At 34.8% G+C, this 21,548-nt stretch overlaps 1 protein-coding gene across 15 annotated transcripts in view; it reads left to right on the forward strand.

The window, feature by feature from the left end:
- Window positions 1-21,548, forward strand: part of MYCBP2 (MYC binding protein 2) — a 293,673-nt gene that overhangs the window by 50,860 nt on the left and 221,265 nt on the right. For all 15 annotated transcript variants that reach the window (XM_086709934.1, XM_086709939.1, XM_086709855.1 and 12 more), the window contains exons 5-12: window positions 2,138-2,334; window positions 11,272-11,514; window positions 11,714-11,785; window positions 13,174-13,270; window positions 17,215-17,288; window positions 17,422-17,560; window positions 19,110-19,186; window positions 20,260-20,464. In XM_086709934.1, coding sequence (XP_086566060.1) covers window positions 2,138-2,334; window positions 11,272-11,514; window positions 11,714-11,785; window positions 13,174-13,270; window positions 17,215-17,288; window positions 17,422-17,560; window positions 19,110-19,186; window positions 20,260-20,464 — 1,104 coding nt within the window. The remainder of the gene's footprint in view (window positions 1-2,137; window positions 2,335-11,271; window positions 11,515-11,713; window positions 11,786-13,173; window positions 13,271-17,214; window positions 17,289-17,421; window positions 17,561-19,109; window positions 19,187-20,259; window positions 20,465-21,548) is intronic.

The raw sequence follows: 21,548 nt of genomic DNA on the forward strand, positions 1-21,548 counted from the left end.
TGATACACCAAGCTTCTTCTCTTAGCAAATGGATTTTGATTTAGAAATTGTCTAGTTTAAAAAAAATCCTTGTTATATCTATCTTTCTGTTCAATTTAAGGTTGGAATGTATGTTCTTAAGTATTCACTTAAATATAATAGTATCTCCTGTGTGCTGTACTATGAGCATATAGTTCAGGGGTGATCAGTACAGACACTGTTGCTGTTATTATGGGACTTAGCATCAGATAGTTGGACACTTGTGTGATTGCAGGTATGGGTAAATAGTATGGGGGAAAGGAGAGGAAGTTCTAGGAGTCTATAACAGGCCTCCTTGAAGATGTGACATTGGAGATTTGAAGGATGAGTAAGAAGGAGTTAACTGAGTTTCTAGGCAAAAAGGACAGCATGCTATAAGTCTCTGACACAGAAAGGAGAATGACTGAACAAAGATTGGCTAGGATGTGGAGAGTGAAAGGAGGGAGGGCTTTGCCATAGGTGAGGAGGGAGGCAGAGACTAGATCATGTGGAGCTTCATACATCATGTTAAGGGAACCTGGCTATTGTTGTAGGAGAAATGGAAAGTCACTCACTATCTCCTCATGCTTAAAAAAATGTTCTTAATTTTATAGCACTTCTGTTTTCTTCCACTTGAATCTAACTTTTTTTGATGGCATAGATTCTTAGTCTTGTTTGCCAAAGTACTACCACAACCTAGAATCGTTTCTCATGCACAGGAAGAATTCAGTGAATATTTGCTGAGTAATTAAAGGATGAAGGGGCAGAAGGATAATGATGGAAGGAAGGATGGACAGATGGAGAAAGGGTAGATGAAAGGATGAGGGGAAAGGATAGTTGGAAGGAAGCACGAAGGGAAGGCTAAATGAAAGAAAGGGAAGACTGAAGGATGTACAGGCACATGAAGAAAAGTAGGGAGAATGGAAAGAAGGAAGAAGAGTAGGGACGAATTAACAAAGGAGCAAATGGATTTTAAATGGAAAACCAGATTTTTGGTTTAAAAATTCTCTTTGGATGTAAAAGAACAAAAGTGAAGGTGGGAGCTAATTTTTGAACACTTTTTAGTAGTCTGATTAACAGGTGCTGATAAAGAGCATAGTTTGGGAAGATGGTCATGAGACAGAGCAAGTGGAGGAATTCGGAAGCGAAAGTGACAGGGCTTACTAGGGATGAGATACATGGGAGATGAGGAATGGACAGAGGAAGGCTAGCTCTCTGTGAGTTAACGAATAAACCACAGATGGCTTTTAGTTTTTGGTGAGTTGCAGTACACGAATTCTCTTTTCTCTTTCTTTTGCTCTCTCTTTTCCCTTTCCCTTTCTTCATCTTCCTCAATTTTTCTTTTTCTGATTCTGTTTCTTTCCCCGTCTTGAGTGTTCACTCTTTAAGGATTTTCAAAATCCCTTCCCTTCTGCAGAAGAAATGCCTAGAGGTCTGTTGGTTCAGTTCTTGGACAGAGTTGTTCAGGGAATTTTGCATGGAAACTTCTGGTGGCCATCAAATGTTCAGGTGTTACTTTACCATCTCTGCCACTAAATGGCTTTATCATTTTGGAAAAATCTCTTTACCTCCCTGTCTCAATTTCATTGTCCATTGAAGGAGGAGGATATCTGTCCTATTGACTTGGAGGTTTTTCTAGGGTATAAAATGAATTACATACTTGTTTATAAATGTGAACTGCTGTTATGTTAGCAGTAAAACAATTTTATATTAAAAAAATTATAGCATGTATTTTTTATGTATTCTGTTGTTTTACACAAACAAATTTTCTGGACACTTAACATTTTAAGAAGCTCCAATTCTTCCCAGTGTGAAAGGTTAAATAAGTACAGTGAGTAGTCTGTTACTTGAGAGGATATTTCTTGAGTGTGTGAATGCCTCAAGATAAATTTCTTTTAAACAACCTGGGATAGATCCATTTATTTACAAAAGTGAAGAGTTGAACTAAGTGTTCTCTGAGGTCCTTTGTATATAAATATTCTAACTTTGGGGGGGAAAGGGTAACTAAAAAGGAACTAATACAAAGTAAGTGTTCTAGCTGCCTTAAATATTTTTTTTATAATGAGGCAAGTTATAAATAAATACACATTTAATGTTCTGTATGTTGAATGAATATAACTGAGTTCTATTTTATTCACAGAGGCTCTCTTCCAGCTCCTTTTGGAAATCACTGTTCGAAGTACTGGAATGAATGACAGCACAGGACAGTCTCTGACAGCACTTTCCTGTGCTTGCCTCTTTAGTCTGGTGGCTTCTTGGGGAGAAACAGGAAGGACACTTCAGGCCATCTCTGCTATCCTCACCAACAATGGCAGCCATGCTTGCCAAACTATACAGGTATTTCATTTATAGCTGCTTAGAAGGTATAAGATGCCAGGTTGGAATTTCACCTTAATTTCTGTCAGTAGGAATCCTCTGGTTTTGCTCACTCATTATAGTGATTTGATCTATCCAAGGTTGATGTGTGAATAATCCACAGTATATAAAGGTAATAAAATGAAATTTGGCAAAAAACTGTTTAACTTTTAAGCTGGGCTTTGTATCAACACTCCAGCCACCTCTTCTTTTGCATTCCCTGTTCTCTGCCCTCCCCCACCTCCCATCTTTCCCTAGTTTTTAAGTATGGAATTTTCAAGTATGCTCAGTGTCCCAATCCCTGCACTGTTCGAGAATCAAATGTGGTTTCTTATGGATTGATTTGTTTCTGAGCTTCTTCAGCTTTGCATATAACATTTTAAGCTTTTAATGTCTGATTGTGGAAGAAACTCTTTATTGTTGTTAGTAGTGGGAAATAGAATTCTCCTTATGGGCAAACTTGATTTAATTCCTTTGGATTGTTCTAGAAAATTGAGTAAGAAGTTACAGTTTTAGGTCTCTGTTATGTGTTCTTCACTGGCCCCTTGGGCAACATCCAGAACAGATGGAAGGACTGCTTCAATCCTGTTATTAGCAGACCAAGATAGCAAAAAGGGTATATGGGTCATTTTCTTGAACTTAATTCAGCAATGTTGAACTCTCCTTGTCAAACATGAGCGATCCCCTTATTCTAGATTTCTATTCTAGAGTCTATTCTAGATTTTCCTCTTTCTGCCCTGCCTGAAATCTTCTTTTCCCTTTTTATGATCCTTAATATTTTGAATTTCCTATAATGCAGTGTTTTTCAGAACTGTGTTCTGCAGTGGTACTTTGAGGTTTGGCAAAATTTTAATTTAAACACATGCTTAAAATACACAAATAATGCTTAATTTTAATGAAATAACACATTTACATATCATATTCCAAATTTTAAAAAATATAGTGACCATAAAAACATGAGCTTATTAGACACTGCGTGATTTTTTTCTTGTGTAGACTCCTTTCAGAGGATATGAAGTAAGATCTAAATGATGAGTTGAAAGTAGCCACTCCAAAGGGAGGAAGTGTTACCGCTGGGGATGTGGAGGGAGAAATTTTCTTGGTATTACATGCTAATGCATGGAGGTTAAGATTAAGAGTAGAATACTGAAGTCTGAAAGAAGTTTAGTATAGTTCTAGTATAGAGAGCTTTCAGCTAACAGAGACAGGACTTGCATGTTTGTCTGTCTGATTGCAATATGCTTAAGCACTAGGCTGTGCACAATTACTAGATCCCCTGAATTAATAGCTGAGGTTCCCTGGACCTGCCCTGTCACTACATTCCCATCACCAGCCCAAACACCATGTTAAAGCCTATTATCTTAACATTATCTTTTTTTAAGTTTATTTATTTTTGAGAGAGAGAGAGAGAGAGAGGGAGAGGGAGGGAGGGAGACAGAACAAGCTGGGTAGGGCAGAGAGAGGGAAATACGGAATCTGAAGCAGGCTGCAGGCTCTGAGCTGTCAGCCCAGAGCCTGATGCGGGGATTGAACCCACAAGCCATGAGATCATGACCTGGGCCAGAGTTGGACGTTTCACCCACTGAGCCACCCAGGCACCCCTATCTTATACGGTGTTCTTCATGACTTGGCCTCATTCCACCTACTAACTTCAGTTCACAAAATTCTCTTGGCCAGGCTATGGGTGGAGGGAGAAAACTCTTCCCGGAGAATGTGTAACTCTAACATCTCAAATTGTTTTGGGATTCAAATGCATATTAGCTGTCTTTTTCCAAAGATATTAAGCTGAGATTTTAAAGTAGGGTAGGGATGATAGTACCATGAACTACCATATTGAAGGAGACTTAAAATCTTTTTTTGGGGGTGCCTGAGTGGCGCAGTCGGTTAAGCGTCCGACTTCAGCCAGGTCACGATCTCGCGGTCCGGGAGTTCGAGCCCCGCGTCGGGCTCTGGGCTGATGGCTCAGAGCCTGGAGCCTGTTTCCGATTCTGTGTCTCCCTCTCTCTCTGCCCCTCCCCCGTTCATGCTCTGTCTCTCTCTGTCCCAAAAATAAATAAACGTTGAAAAAAAAAAAATTAAAAAAAAAAAAAAAAAATCTTTTTTTGGAGGAATGAACTCCAGGCTTTAAAGGCACATCTGAGCTTACAAACAAAAACAACATAGAAAAAAAAGGCACCGTTATTGAGAGTTAGTAGAAACAAATATGGCAGAATCAGTCCTGCCTAGTCTATATATGTTGAAATTATTTGATATAGACCATAAAACGTGTGTGTGTATGTATAATGTTTAAATTAATAAAAGAAGGTATCACAAGTACAATTAAGGAATAAGAATGTAAATGTAAAAAGTAATCATATCAGAAAATGAACCAAATTCAACTCCCGGAAATAAAAAAACCAAATAACTACAATCTGAAATTTAAAGGCTGAGTTAACCATTGGGTATAAAAAGGGAAAAAAATTATTCAGAATGCAACACAGAGAGACAGAGAAAATATGGAAGACACAATAGGAAACATGAATAGAGAATGACAAAACATAATGTATCAATACAATTTGAGTTCCACAAGGGCAATAATGCATTATGGAGAGGCAGTAGTTGAAATAGTGGGCAAAATTTTCCAAAATTGGTAAATGACATGGAATCCTCAGATTAAGGAAGTCTAGTTTATCAGAATAAATTCCCTAGGCCCTGCCACAGTGTTGGTGAGAGAAAATCAAACAGAGAAAAAAACAGTGTATCTGAGACTTTTTATTATAGCACTGGGTTATCTTAAAACTTTAGTACCCTTTTAGAAAGCATGAAAGAAATAGAGTTATGTTGAAGAAACATGTTAAGTTTTTGCTCCTTCGCTAGTTTCAACTTAGGTTATAATAAAGAAATTTTTTTTAATATACACTTTTAAGAATGGGACACATTTTTGGTAGAGAGAAGTTGGAGAAAGCTTGAATTTAAGTTCCTTAAGAGGCAAATGCCCATAGAAAGTAAGTTGATTTTCACTTAAAACTCCAGATAAGATTTGGAGTTGGATGTAATAGGTACTTGGAAAGTGGTGGTCAGGGCAAGAGCTAAAAATTGATTGGAAATCTGTATTATGAAAGGTAGAGAACCCCAGGGCCCTTGCTTTGCCCTTCCCAGCCAAGCAACTGTCCTTCTGTCATACACCAAAGAGATACGTTTACTGTCTAAAGAAATTGAGTCGGAGAAGCCAGGGGAAAGCAGACACAGTTGCAAGTGGAATTAGGAACTAGGCTGAAAATGGAGATTAAGTGAAAGTGTTTGTATTAATGATGAAATTTCCTTATCCTCACTGAGTTTCCAGAACACTGGCCATGAGGCGACTTACAGCTTCTAGGAAACAGACTGGCAGATTCTTCTTTGGAGAAGGAATGAGAAAAGACCCACAGATGCAGATATTTGAGGGGTCCTCCAATACCCTGTCCATTCACACCGAGCTTTCTACCAGATTTTTAGTAGTTTACTCTTAAAAATAAGTGTACAACCAGATTATTTGGTTTTTGGATGTTGAGTTTGGTAAGTTCTTTATAGATTTTAGATATTAACCCCTTATCCAATATGTCATTTGCAGATATCTTCTCCCATTCTGGAGGTTGCCTTTTAGTTTTGTTGATTGTTTCCTTTACTGTGCAGAAGCTTTTTATCTTGATGAAGTCCCAATAGTTCATGTTTGCTTTTGTTTCCCTTGATGGAGATGTGTCTAGTAGGAAGTTGCTATGGTTGAGGTCAAAGAGATTGCTGTCTGTGTTTTTCTCTAGGAGTTTGATGGCTTTCTGTCTCACATTTAGGTCTTTCATCCATTTTTAATTTATTTTTGTGTATGGTGTAAGAAGTGGTCCAGTTTCATTCTTCTGCATGTTGCTGTCCAGTTTTCCCAACACCACTTGTTGAAGAGATTGTCTTTATTCCATTGGATATTCTTTCCTGCTTTGTTGAATATTACTTGACCATATAGCTGTGGGTCCATTTCTGGGTTTTCTATTCTGTTCTGTGTCTGTTTTTGTGCTATACCATACTGTCTTGATGACTACAGCTTTGTAATATAGCTTGAAGTCCAGAATTGTGATGCCTCCAGCTTTACTTTCCTTTTTCAAGATTGCTTTGGCTATTTGGAGACTTTGGTGGTTCCATATAAATTTTAGGATTCCATGTTCAAGCTCCATGAAGAATGCTGGTAGTATTTTAATAGGGATTACAGTAAATGTGTAGATTGCCTTGGGTAATATAGACATTTATATAACAGTATTTGCTGTTCTAATCCATAAGCATGGAATGTTTTTCCATTTCTATGTGTCATCTTCAATTTCTTTCATAAGTGTTTTGTAGTTTTCAGAATACAGATCTTTTACCTCTTTGGTTAGGTTATTCCTAGGTATCTTATGGTTTTTGGTGCAAGTATAAATGAGATCGATTTCCTTGATTTTTCTTTCTGCTGCTTCATTATTGGTATATAGAAATGCAACAGGTTTCTGTACATTGATTTTGTATTCTGTGACTTTGCTGAATTCATATATCTGTCTAGCAATTTTTTGGTGGAGTCTTCCAGATTTTCTACATAGAGTATCATGTCATCTGCGAATAGTGAAAGTTTGACTTCTTCCTTGCCGATTTGGATGACTTTTGTTTCTTTTTGTTGTCTGATTGCTAAAGCTAGGACTTCTAGTACAATGTTATATAACAATGGTGAGAGTGGGCATCCCTGTTTTATTCCTGACCTTAGAGGAAAAGCTTTCAGTTTTGCCCCTTTGAGGGTGATATTAGCTGTGGCTCTTTCATATATGGCCTTTATGATGTTGAGTTATGTTCCCTCTATCCCTACTTTGTTTTTATCAGGAATGGATGCTGTACTTTGTCAAACTTAAACTTTTAGCTTGTTGGATTTGATTTGCTAGTATCTTGTTGAGAATTTTTGTATCCATGTTCATCAGGGATATTGGCTTGTAATTCTCCTTTTTAGTGGGGTCTTTGTATGGCTTTGGAATCAAGGCAATGCTGGCTTCATAGAATGAATTTGCACCCAAAAAACACATAATCCAGTTCAGAAATGGGCAAAAAACATGAATAGACATTTTTCCAAAGAAGACATACAATTGGCTAACAGAGACATGAAAAGATGCTCAATATCATTCATCGTTAGGGAACTACAAATCAAAACTACAGTGAGTTACCACCTGACACCTGTCAGAATGGCTAAAATTAACCACAGAGGAAATGACAGGTTTTGGTGAGGATGTGGAGAAAGGGGAACCCTCTTGAACTGTTGGTAGGGATGCAAACTAGTGCAGCCACTATGGAAGACAGTATGGAGGTTCCTCAAAAAGTTAAAAATAGAACTACCCTGCAATCTAGCAAATGCACTGCTGGGTATTTATCCAAAGGATACAAAAATACTGATTCAGAGGGGCACATGCACCCCAATGTTTATAGCAGTGTTATCTACAATAACCTAATTATGGAAAGAGCCCAAATGTCCATCAATTGATGAATGGATAAAGAAGATATGGTATATATGTACAATGGAATATTACTCAGCCATCAAGAAGAATAAAATATTGGGGCACCTGGGTGGCTCAATCAGTTGAGCGCCGACTTTCAGTTTTCGACTCAAGTCATGATCTCATAGTTTCTTGAGTTTGAGCCCTACACTGGGGTCTGTGCTGATGGTGTGAAGCCTGCTTGGCATTATTTCTCCCTCTCTTTCTGCCCCTCCCCAGCTCATGCTGTCTCTGTCTCTCACAAAATAAATAAATAAAAACTTAAAAAAAGAAAAGAATGAAATCTTGCTATTTGCAATGACATGGATGGAGCTAGAGTGTGTTATGCTAAGTGAAAAAAGTCAGAAAGACAAATACCATATGATTTCACTCACCTGTGGAATTTTCAGAAACAAAACAGATGAACATAGGGAAAGATGAACATAGGAAAGAAAAAAGAGAGAGAGGGAGGCAAACCATAAAATAAACTCTTAACTGTAGAGAACAAACTGAGGGTTGATGGAGGGAAGTGGGTGGGAGATGGGCTAAATGGGTGATTGGTATTAAGGAGGGCACTTGTGATGAGGACTGGGTGTTATATGCAAGTGATCATTCACTAAATTCTACTCCTAAAACTAATATTACACTGTATGTTAGCTAACTAAAATTGAAATAAAAGCTTGAAATATTAAAAAAAGATAAAAAAATAAAATACAACAAAAAAAGCATACAACCAAGTATCACTAGGCTAACATGAAAAACAGAGATTCCCTAAATCAATAATGATAATGATAATAAAAGAAACTTTGAATAAAAAGAATATAGAGACAGAAGAAACTAAGAAGACTGTAATTAATATTTTGATGAAGGATAAGAGAATACTGTTTACATTAAACATCAGTATGCTGTTTTTTAAGCTCATAGAACAAGAAAAACTTTTATAAGTTAAGACAACAGCAATAAAATCAGTAGAAGGGTTAGAAGATCAGGTTGAAGCAGTCTCCAGAAAATAGAAAAAAGAGAAACAAAATAGGTGACATAAAATAAAATTGGATCTAACCAGGAAATACAATCCCTCACAGGTATTCAAACAGAGAAGAGGAAATAAATTACTCAAGAAATCTTACAAGGAAAATTCATGTGCCTCAAAGATATACATCTTCAGATTGACAGAATACACACAGAGTGCCCAACATTCATTATGAAAAAAGAATCAAACTAGGATACAACTTTGTAAATCAGAACACTGTTAATTAACAGACTGTAAAGTTTCCAGAGAGCAAAGACAGATTATGAACAAATATCAAACAGAATGGCATTAGACTGGTTCAAAGCAGCACTGGCATAGAAAATAACAGTGCCTTCAAAGTTCTCAGAGAAAATGATGTTCACCATACCTAGTTCAACTAGCAGTCATGTTTGAGGGACGATGAAGATGGCTTTTGAACATGCATGATATTGAACAATTTTAACTTCCACGCCTGCCTCTTCTTTAGTTTAGACCAGAACAAGGTTTTATGAGGGGTGTTGCCAAGCGGAAGAAGTAGAAATGATGTTTGACTTTCTTGAAAGGTGTATGGGGAACCCTTAAGGGAAGGTATAGAGAAAACTTAGCAAATGCAAAAATAGGGCAATTGTTGACTTAATGAAAAAAAAAAATTACACAAGGAAGGAAATGTAATATACAATTTGGCTCATGAGCCATGATTACACAATCATAATAAGTGACCTTTGAATACTAATTTAACCAGAAATTATTATATATAGCTCAATTTTGAGGATTTGGGGAGGGAGGAGAGCATCATTGTTCATAATAGACACCAACAGAAAGTATCTGAAACAAACAAAAATATTAACAGTGGAAGCTTTGGCATATTATATAGTAATATGGATATCAATTCTAGATAAAATAGCCATAAGTTTAATATAGCTACTTCTAGTGAAAGAATTTGTAGTATTCAACTATGTATATATTATATACATAAATCTATTATATATATAAGTATATATAGTATAAATTACATATCTTGGCTGAGTCAGAGGCCTTAGAACTGGAAGAAGAGGAGACTGTATGAACAGCGGGTCACTTCTTCCTATGAAAGCTCTATCCTCTACAAAGTGCTGTCCAATGGAAATATAATGTAGTCTATGTATGTAATTAAAATCTTTTTATTAGCCACATTAAAAAGGTAAAAAGAAATAGGTGTGGTTAAATGTGTATGTATTAATGATGTATTTCACTCAACTCAGTATATCTAAAAAATAATTTCAACATGTAATCAATATAATATTAAGATTCTGTACTCTTGTTTTTATGCTAAGTCTTCAAAATCCAGTGGGTATTTTGTATTTAAAGCACTATAACCACATTTCAGGAGCTCAGTAGTCAGTCACATGTGGCTAATGGCTGCTATATTGGACAGTGTGGCTTGGCTGTATTGTTGGATGTGGTAAAAGAGGGACAAAAGGTGAGGAACAGAATTTCCTCTGCTGGCAGAGTGCTGGTCCCATGCTGGTGACTGTTGAGGACTCATTTAATGTGACAGGTATTTATAGCAGGTCTTTGATGAATATTGGATAAATGAGTGCTGAATGAATACACAATTAACAAATGAGTTTTCATATTATGGAATATTGTTGATGTTGATGGGTATTAGTCATAATGGAGAAGCAAAGTGGAAGAGAAACATTGGAAATTTTGTTTCATCTGTAGAAGCCACACCATTCTCTTATGCTTAAATTTGTGCTTCGTGGGGCGCCTGGGTGGCGCAGTCGGTTAAGCGTCCGACTTCAGCCAGGTCACGATCTCGCGCTCCGTGAGTTCGAGCCCCGCGTCAGGCTCTGGGCTGATGGCTCAGAGCCTGGAGCCTGTTTCCGATTCTGTGTCTCCCTCTCTCTCTGCCCCTCCCCCGTTCATGCTCTGTCTCTCTCTGTCCCAAAAAAAATAAATAAACGTTGAAAAAAAAAAATTAAAAAAAAAAAAATTTGTGCTTCGTATCATGAAGCATATTAGTAATTATGCATAACATATAAAATATTTTGGCTTATGTGTATTCTAATACGGTGTAATTTTATTTATATCCAGTATTCATACTTTTTACTAATCTAGTATGTTTCCGTCCACAAAACTTGAAATCATAGGCAGTACTGGTTATTGAGTGTTTTGGAGAAAGATGCAATATTTCAGTGTTTTGAGCCAAACTGTCAGTTAATAATCTTTGGATTTGACATTTTTATTTTGGGCTGCTTGAAATTTGCTTCTTACAATAAACTTCTAGTTAGTACTTTTTACTGATGTGCCAAACCATGATAATTCTGAGCAATTTATTTTCTCATAAATGATGACATATTACTGAAGTATCTTTATTTTGTCTGTGTTTGGGACATTTAAACATGCTTTTTTATTTGTTTCTTGTCTTTTAAATAGGTGCCAATGATACTAAATTCACTACAGAGAAGTGTACAGGCAGTGTTGGTGGGAAAAATTCAAATTCAGGACTGGTTTAGCAATGGCATTAAGAAAGCAGCTTTAATGCACAAGTGGCCATTAAAGGAAATATCCGTTGATGAAGATGATCAGTGTCTACTTCAGAATGATGGATTTTTTCTTTATCTGTTATGCAAGGATGGATTATACAAAATAGGCTCTGGATACAGTGGAACAGTTAGGGTAATGTGATTCCTTACAGTTCTTAATTCTAGCAGAAGTTATCCCTAATTGTGTTTTGTTTTCAGCTTCGTTTTTACAGTACTATTTAATTTTGATGTAATCATAATGGAAACGCAAGGATAAAATGTCATCTGTTTATGTTATTTTTCATTGATTATTAATTATGCAACTGTTGATGGGCTTTTTTGTTACTTTGCAGGGCCATATATATAATTCTACATCTCGCATCAGAAACAGAAAAGAAAAAAAGTCTTGGTTAGGGTATGCTCAGGTAGGAGAATATCCACAATAAACCACACTTTTCTTTCTTATAGAGCATGTGGCTTGTACTTGTTTGATCAATAAATAATGTGACTTCTGTTTAAACAGATATGGTATATTTTTACTAATATGGCTAATAACAATGATACAGTGTAGTATAGAGAACATTGGCTTAGAATTCACGAGAGGTTTACTTTTAGTTCTGACCATGATCTTTACTAGCTGTGTGACTTTGGACAACTCAGTTAACTTATTTGATCCCCTGCTATTTAGCCAAATTTTGTGAATCTCTAGATAAGAATGGAGACCACCATTGCCATTAGTAAATATGAATTGGGAATGTATCCATGACGTGAGTCCAAATTAGAATTTCTTGCCACAAGACCCTCCACTTTAAGCCTAGATCAGTACCTTCCAGGGAACAGTGCGTGGTCTGCCCAGGGCATAGTTACCTATATGGAGGATCATGCAAAGTATCCCCAAAGAGTAAAGTGGTAGGCCCATGTTGCTTTCTTAATGCTGTGATCTCATCACCTGACTAATGTGGCCAAATGGGTGTCAGCAATCAGACACACTACTACACTCTTCACCTCCCATGAAGAGAAGCGAATGAAGGATGGAAAAGGGCCAGAAGTGTTTATTTCCATACTCTCCCTTCCTGAGAGGTAAAATACAAGCTCCCTTGTGGAAGGATGTTGAATAAATATGTCCCCGCATACCTGTCTTGCTCAGCTCAGAGCTTGTTGTCATCATCAGATTATAAGATATATTTGAAAGGATTTTGAAAATTAAAGAAATTGTTGTTATATGAAAAATAATTGTGCTAGATCAACTATTGGGGAGATTTTGAAATTAAATTTTAAATGTCAAATTAATTTCTCAGCGATTGTCTTTTAAAACTTAACATGGTTCAAAACATCAAATTGTTATTTGCCACTATAGTATGTTATAAAGAATAAGGACGTGGAAGTACGTTCAGTGACATATCATTCCATCTCAAACCACTACTCTATTCATTTCTTAATATTAACCTAAATATTTCAGCTATATTTCCTTAAAATATTTCTTAAAGTAACAGTAGTCATTTCTATTATTTACTTGGCAAATGATAAAATAATTTTGAGCAAGATGTCTGTACTGGCCTGTGTGGTGTATCTCATATATGTATCTGAGAATGTAATAGGTTAAATTGATACTCAGTGGTATACGATTCCTCCTCTTATTAAAGCACACCTCAGATACTTGTATTTTTAATATTTAATCTGTTGTAGACATGAAATTTAACATATTATCATACCTCAGAAAACTATACAGACCTGCATGACTATTGTTTCTGCTAAATAGCTAATGAAACGATATTTGTACACATAACACAGCAAAATATTTTGTTGTTTACAGGGTTATTTATTGTATAGAGATGTGAATAACCACAGCATGACAGCCATAAGAATAAGCCCTGAAACACTGGAACAGGATGGTACTGTGATATTACCAGGTATGTTATTCAACTAGTCATTTGTTTTCTTTACAGGTAAATTTTAAGAGATGTGCATGTTGGGCCTTTGGACCTATAAACAATGATTAGCAAGGGATAGTACTTGCTTATAAATAGGTTGAGAAAAATCTTGACATACAAAAATGTTATAGTGTGTATAAAGTTAATGCATGTGAGGAAAACAGACATCAGAAATATAGCATAAATCGTTTCAGTGTTTGTTTTCAAATCACTGCCCATCTGCAGCCTGGTCCTTCACCCTCACCACCAAGACTAATTCAGCTGCTGAATAAGGGGGTGAGGTTACTTTGTTGCTCCTAATGAAACCATGACTCTGGCTCTTATAAAACTTGGTATGAAGAACTCTCTGTTAATTTTTATTTTTACTTTAATAGCAGTACACTTTGGGTTTTCCTCTTCGTATGAAAGGGTTTTCAGAGACAGATTTTAGAATGGATCAGGAATTTTTTTAATTCCATCATTTATACTTTTTAATAATACTCTGGTAAGGCACATTGGACACATTTCACTTTGCTTTAATTTTGAAGTTGCACATACGCATTTATCTCTTAAATCACTGTAGTTTCTAAATTCTGGGGCAGTGGATCTTAAATTTTGTAGAACACTGGGCAAATGCATGATATCCATTTTAAAATCTTTGAATTTGCATATACCTTTAATGCATAGTGAGGAAGTTTGTTTATATTAAAATCTTAAATGTTTAATGTGTCTATCAGTAATTTCATGAAGAGCAGCAATACTACTTTTAGTCACTTGACCATCTGAAAATGATTGAGAACTACTTCCGAAGAATACATTGGGAAGGATAATTGTTCCCAAGCTGCTTGTTAATTTTTTAAAGATTCCTTCAACTTCATCAAACATTTATTCAGATGTTGCTATGCATATATATATATATATATATATATATATATATATATATATATATATCCAAATTAGTGTACATGACACCATGTTAAGGTAAATGCCACATTTCATGTGTGTTTCAACAAATAAAGTACTTTGGAAAACATAACTTATTAGAGCTATTTTGTAAATCACTGTTTACAGATATATCTACAGGTTTTTTTTAAATCACTGCAAGTCCTGGGCCATGCCTCTGGTGATGATGATGATGATGATAATAATTTTAAAATGATTACATGTACCCCCTTATATATACATATATTAAAAATAATAATATTTATTGTATAAGTATATATAAGGAAAAAATAAAAACTAATTGTAACCCCACTTCTCATGTATAAACACTATCAGCATATTGGTAAATATCCTATCTTTTTCCTATGTTTAGATGGACATTGTTGTGGAAAAAAAAAAAAGAAGAGATCATATGCTGCCTAATGCTTTTTTTGGACCTATCCCTTTCACTTAATATTCTGCATATAGTTCCAATATCATTTTAATGTTACAAAATACATTCAAATGGAAGTTCCTCCTAGTTTTTTACCATATGTTATACTGTAATGAGCATCCCTGTTGCTCTTTGTGTGTGCCATTTTAGGATAATGTCTTGGAAGAAAAATTTTAAACACTCACCCCCACCATGCACACACCAACAGGTAGATACTAATATAAAAGATTTGCTTCTGAGAAACCCTGATCAATTAACAGAGATTGTGACTGAGAAGATTATTTGAAAATGGCTTATGTATAGCTGTTTTATTTCTGATGAAAATATGATAAGAATTGACTTGTTGTTTTTGTTCAGTTTAAATCCCTCTACATCATTTAACATATGAAATACAACTTTTAACAGTACAAGTGTGGCTTTCTTTGTTTCATGAATACGTGCCATATTCAAGGTGAAGAATGAACCAAACTTTGGGAGGACAGTCCCGTGTTGTATGTCTTCCCAACTGGCAGATGTTGCTTGATATTTTCCTGAAGATGCTGTCTTATAACATTACATGCTGGATAAAGAAAGGATAAAGAGAAAATCTTTTTGAAATCATGCAGCAGGAAGACTTGCGCTCAAGCCTGAAGATACCCGGAAGATACCCATCATCATTTTTCCATTTCTTTGACCTGGTCTGCAATTTCTTCAATAGCACTCTTTTTTTTTTTTTTTTTTTTTCATTTTCCCCCTAACTAGGGGCAACTCTATAGTTTTCACATCAAGAAGCACAAGTAAATTGTCAGGTTTATAGATGGTAATGAATACCATATTTAAAATTGACATAAATCTGGTAATTCCTTGAGCTTCATGTTTCAACTTGTCTTATAGTTTAGCTTGTAAATAAGTTATTTTCAACCTAGCATTGATGAACTTAGAACATACTTTTTTCTGTTAATAATCATTTTAGCCTTTATATGTTGACATATCTTTTATATTGTATCCTATGTCATTTACTCTCCATGTCTGGTGACAGATTGCCTCAGATCATGAGAATTTTTGCTACTCTTCTTGCGCCACTTCACTCCTCACCCCTGCATTTATCTGAAATTATAATGAGTTTTTCTTCTTTGCTTTTTAGTTTAAAATCTTACTGCTTAGAGCTTGGGAAGCATCTTTCTTGCGCCTCTTTGTATTCTGTACAGTGGACTAGGAACTCTTTCTTTCGATTTCTCCTCTCTTTGATTACCAAGTCTCTTGGGCTACCAGTGGGCCTTGTCTCCCAGTTTCTATTTCCAGTTTGTGATCACTGAATTCTCTATTTGGTAAGGGTCTGCCTGTGTTTTGCATATTTATAATAAGGAAGTATGCTAGTATGAAGCTCCTGGGCAAAGATATGGAGTAATCCAGCTTATTTGGGTGGGCTCCATTACTGCATTCCAAAACCAGAATTTTACGTTTTGTTGATTCAGGTGCAAATAGAAATGAGATATTATTTTGGTATTGTAATTAATGGAGAGATTCATCCTAGTTCTCTGCAGTTATTTTGAGAAGTGTGTGTGCTTTTATACTTGCTTGCTGAACATTTGTTTTTCCAAAAGGATACAGTTTATATTTAGATGTTGATTTTGCTTGTAGTTTCATGTTGTTCAGTAGCAATCACTAACACATGTTCCAGTGGTCCTTCTGTAATACTGGTATCCCTTGTTACAATGGCATTTGTGCATTATTTTGATCAAAGTAGATAGTGCACTGTTCCACAGAGATACATATCGTATTGATAAAACACAATATTCCAGCCAAAATATATGAGTGCTTTCAGACAAAAGAAATACATAAACCTAAGTGTGTTTGTTGTACAAAGCAGATGAACATTTAAAATGTATAGCATGCTGTGGGCGCCTGGCTGGCTCAGTCAGTACAACATGTGACTCCTGATCTTGGGGTCATGACGTGAGTTCAAGCTCCAGTTGGGCATTGAGCTTACTTTAAACACACACACACACACACACACACACACACACACACACACAAATGTATACATAGCATGCTAAATGCTGAAAATGCTGGGAATAACCATTAAACTTCTAAGTGGAAATGGTATAACCAGTTCTGTTTGATAAAGCAAGGGATATCTGTAGCTGGATGCTATAGACCTCAAATGCAGAAGCTTTAGGTCTATCTGTATTTTTCTGTGACACTAATGACTGTGATGTATGTCTGAAGGTAGAGTGTTGCCTACATTGCATGTATTGAAATGATTATAACCAACATTATAGTTTGTTCATCATGGTGCATGTTTATTATCAGACTACATCTAATACTAATTCATTTTGAAATTAGGTGGGCTTTCAGGTCCTTGATTATGGAAGATTTATAAATGTAAGCACAAAATGTAATAATAGTTGAATTACTTAGTTTCTGCTAATTTGTAATTCTTTATTAAAAAAGCACAGTATCCCTTTAAGTTTAAGTTTATCCTTATTGCCTGGAGAACTCTCATTCTGACTTCAACAGAGGAGTAAAGTCATTTTGTGAGCTATTTATTTATATTGTAATATAATTACTTTTTCCTCTTCTTGTACAGATTGCCATACTGAAGGTCAAAATATTTTATTCACTGATGGAGAATATATTAATCAGATCGCTGCTTCAAGAGATGTAAGTACTCTGAATCATGAATAGCTGGTGTAAATGGAATCCCTTTCTCATAAATTATTTGATATTAATTAGTATAAAGCCTTGGAAGACCAATTTATGCAACATAATACTCTGAGTGTTTTCTTTCTTTTAGGATGGCTTTGTTGTCAGAATTTTTGCCACAAGCACTGAACCTGTGCTACAACAAGAATTACAACTTAAACTGGCCAGAAAATGTTTACATGCCTGTGGAATCTCACTATTTGATCTGGAAAAGGACTTGCATATTATAAGTAAGATAGTCAAATAAGCCTTTTTCCCATATTTAAGTTTTCAGATTCTTTATTCTTTTGAAAACTAGTACAGTGTTTTAAGCATTGTGTGTTATATTTTGGCAGTTACTTTGCTGTTACTATAAAGCAACTTATGAATTAGTATGCATAAGTAACTAGGAAATATGGTCTTTAAACAGAGTGTGTTATATGAACACCATTTGAAGAAAGTGACTAATGATTTTCCGTTTTCATTTTAAATAGAGCAAATGAAAATAAACTTACATTTGATAAGAATTATAGGCAGCACTTAGGGACATCCTTAATTTATATGTTCTATCTTTATTCAATTATTTAAAATTTTGAAAACTTGCGCTGTAAATATTACTACATTAATATACATAGTTCCCTCATTGAAACCTTTGATTGTTAATTTGAACAGATTTTTAGGACAGCCATAGAATGATCCCATAGATTGTGACAATGGTAATTGGCCTAAAACACTGATTAATAATCTTTCATTTGGATGCAGAAATAGGGACAGCCACAGAATATTTCTGTCTTAGTATACATCCTCCTGCAGTGTCCTAGTAGTAATTAGGATCCTGTTTCCCAGGAGGCTCTCAATTTTGGTTTGCCGTGCTATTCCAGGTTTAATAGTGCCATTTCTAACGTGCAGGATTCTTTGCAAGACCCACCTTTTTTGACTATTATCTCATTAAGTTTAATAAACTTGACATGAGTGATATGCTTTGCCTATTTTAATTATGTAGTGTTTTTATAATTTTTCCATAGAAAGTACTGAATTGAAATTGTAGTTTTTAAATTTAAAAAGCTCATAAACTAGTAGTTTATATTAGACAAAATCATAAAATATACCATATGTAATTATTTACTCATAGTTTTAGAATTTGAAAATATGCATAAGGGTCTTTGTTATGTATGCACACATATGTATCCAAATTCATGGAGTAGCCACATGAAATGTTCTTCTGTAGAAAAGAGCATGGAACAAAGAATCTAATATACCTTAATTCAGATATCTGCACGACATTGTTCAAGCCCAAATGACTCTGTGTCTGGACTAACCTCATCGAGTAAACCAGGCAGTATAGTTGTGAAAATTGAATGGGATAAGGTTCATGCAATATGTAATGCCTACTACCTAATAATAATGCTCAATAAAAATTTCTTAATTCATTAATTCAAGAAATATTGCTGACATTGGTTTTAAACATTTTTTTATGTTTAAAAGATTAATTTGGCACTAGTTTGGAACAAGTTAAAAATTTATGGTAATTTTATCTTTCCTTGGAGTACTGTACATACCGTTAATTTTTTTTTAACTCAGGAATATGGCATATTTTGTCATCCTTGTTTTTCCTTTTTTAATTGAAGTGTAGTTGACACACAATGTTACATTAGTTTCATAGTGATTCAACAAGTTTATCGTCATCCTTGTTTTTGAATGGTACTGAGTTGACGTTTCAGTAACTCAAAATAGTGCAAAATTATGATTTACATTGTTCATATTAAAATATAGTAATATTTATGAGTCTTGTATTATCAGGCACAGGATTTGATGAGGAGTCAGCAATTCTTGGTGCAGGACGAGAGTTTGCACTAATGAAAACAGCAAATGGAAAGGTAAATTACTCTTTAGTATTAAAAATGAACATCCTGTGTTTTATGAGATAACCAATTGGTATAATCAGTTGATTAGTTTATTTACATAGACTACATGTTTAAACATAATTGAAATTTTGATTTTAAATTATTTTATGTTTTTTTAATATGGTGAAATTTTATTCATGTTGAAATAGTATAAAAGAAAATTGTGAGATACAAGAGTATAAAACTTTATAAAATATTACATTTTTACAGATATTTTAATTATGGAGCTTTTAATTCTTTGGGAATGAATTCATATTTTGAGTTTATTTTGATGAACACATTTATTGCAAATTTCTATAAATGTTCAGAAATATAAAGACTACAATTTGGGGAAAGTAGGAGCAAGTATAAGTGACAGATTGTAGAGCTCAGTCTGTAGAGATAGAAGCTTCTTTCTTATCTCATGGGTGTGAGAATAAAGTGAGGTAATTACAAGAATTTTGAAAATTACAATGACTAGGGGAACCTGGGTGACTTACTCGGTTAAGCATCTGACTTTGGCCCAGGTCATGATCTCATGGCTCATGAGTTCGAGCCTTGGATCCTGCTTCAGATTCTGTGTCTCCCTCTCTCTCTGCCCCTCCCCCGCTCATGCTCTGTCTGTCTCTCTCAAAAATAAACATAAAATTAAAAAAAAGGAAAATTAAAATTACTAGGCAATTATGGTATATTAATATGTAGGGTTTTTTACATTAGGAAAACAAGTTGAGAATTTTATCCATTTCCTCCTCTTGTGAGGTTAGAGTATATTTGTGAAGTATATTTTTATTCATATCTATCAGGAGACTTATAATGGAAGATTATAGATACCTTGAATAGATACGAAAAAGCTATTATGAACTGGATCTTTAGAAAAATATGTATATTTCTCTCCTACTGATGGATCTCACTGAAGTATAAAAACAGTTTGGTTTCTTGTTATTTTTGTTTTTTAGTAAGATATGAAAGTCTTTTTTTCTCTCATGTGAAACCTGGTACACTACCCCAAAAGGCACCATAATTCTCTCTCTTACTCCCTCTTTTTTTTTTTTTTTTTGATATATAAGATATATTATACTGGCAAGTACCAGAGTCTTGGAATCAAGCAAGGTGGTCCTTCAGCAGGAAAATGGGTTGAACTACCAATTACAAAATCTCCAAAGATTGTACACTTTTCAGTTGGACATGATGGTTCTCATGCCCTTTTAGTTGCAGAAGATGGAAGCATATTCTTTACAGGATCTGCTAGTAAAGGAGAAGATGGAGAGTCAAGTAAGTTGACTAAGAAACTGGACATTCAGTAAAAATATTGTGGAATTTATTAACATAAGGTATATCAATTTCAGTAGCCTTACCAGATTAACCTTACCAGATTAATAGATGATTTTACATTGTGGCATAATCGGTTAATAGTGTACTGTTCATTAAAGAACTGGGATTGCTGATTTCATTGTAGAGTTGATTTTCATAAGTTTTTATATATACTTTTTGTATGTATATATTGCTATTCATCTGTTTTGCTCATTGGTGTTATTTTTAAAAACGTATTTATTACAATATATTATCTTAGGTCACCCAAAATTTTATAAGGAATATATATTTCAGAATGAAGTAAACCTTTTGTTGCCTTGTGTAGTAGCTTTAGTTATGGGTCACTATTCTTGATGTTATTTCTCTGTAATTAAATCATTCCTAAACATTGAAAACAATTTTATCTCTTATCTTTCCTATACTTCTGTTCAGTCTTTCTCAAAGTGCCATTTTTCTCTTTTTGTAACTTCCCATATACTTTACATGTTTTAGCACAGTGGAGTAGCATCTTATGAGGATTAGGTTTGAATTCAACATCTAATGTAAAAATCATGTGTAAATAAAAGTTACTTGGGAAAAAAAACACATAACGTGTATTGCCATCTCAGAAACTTGAGCACAGCCAAGTTTCCTTCTAGCATTTGGAGGACCTTGTTCTTTCTTTGAGCATGAGATAGTGTAGTTGCTGTATACATGTATATGGGTCATGTTATATGAAAAAGTATAATGGTATTTTTAAGTCCCAGAGTTGTGCCCAGCATAGCAATATGTTTTTATTCTGAAAGGCATCAAGTACTGGGATTGACCAAAGGAACAGAAGATTGATATTCCTTGTCTTTTGCTCATTTCAGGGATTTCGTTTTTGATATCAGAGGCTACTTGGATCATCATCCACATTTAAATTTATTTAGTCTTTCTCCATATATGTATTTCCCATCCACTAACTGGGTGCTTAAACATGTGTTCAACGAATGAGGAACTGATTTCACTTTCTAGGATCTAGCATAAGAAAGCACGTGAGGTAGAGTTTGAGAGAAAAGGGAAT

This window comes from Puma concolor, chromosome A1 (genome assembly GCF_028749965.1).
Source record: "Puma concolor isolate L17-30 chromosome A1, mPumCon1.1.hap2, whole genome shotgun sequence".
Lineage (NCBI taxonomy): Eukaryota > Metazoa > Chordata > Mammalia > Carnivora > Felidae > Puma > Puma concolor.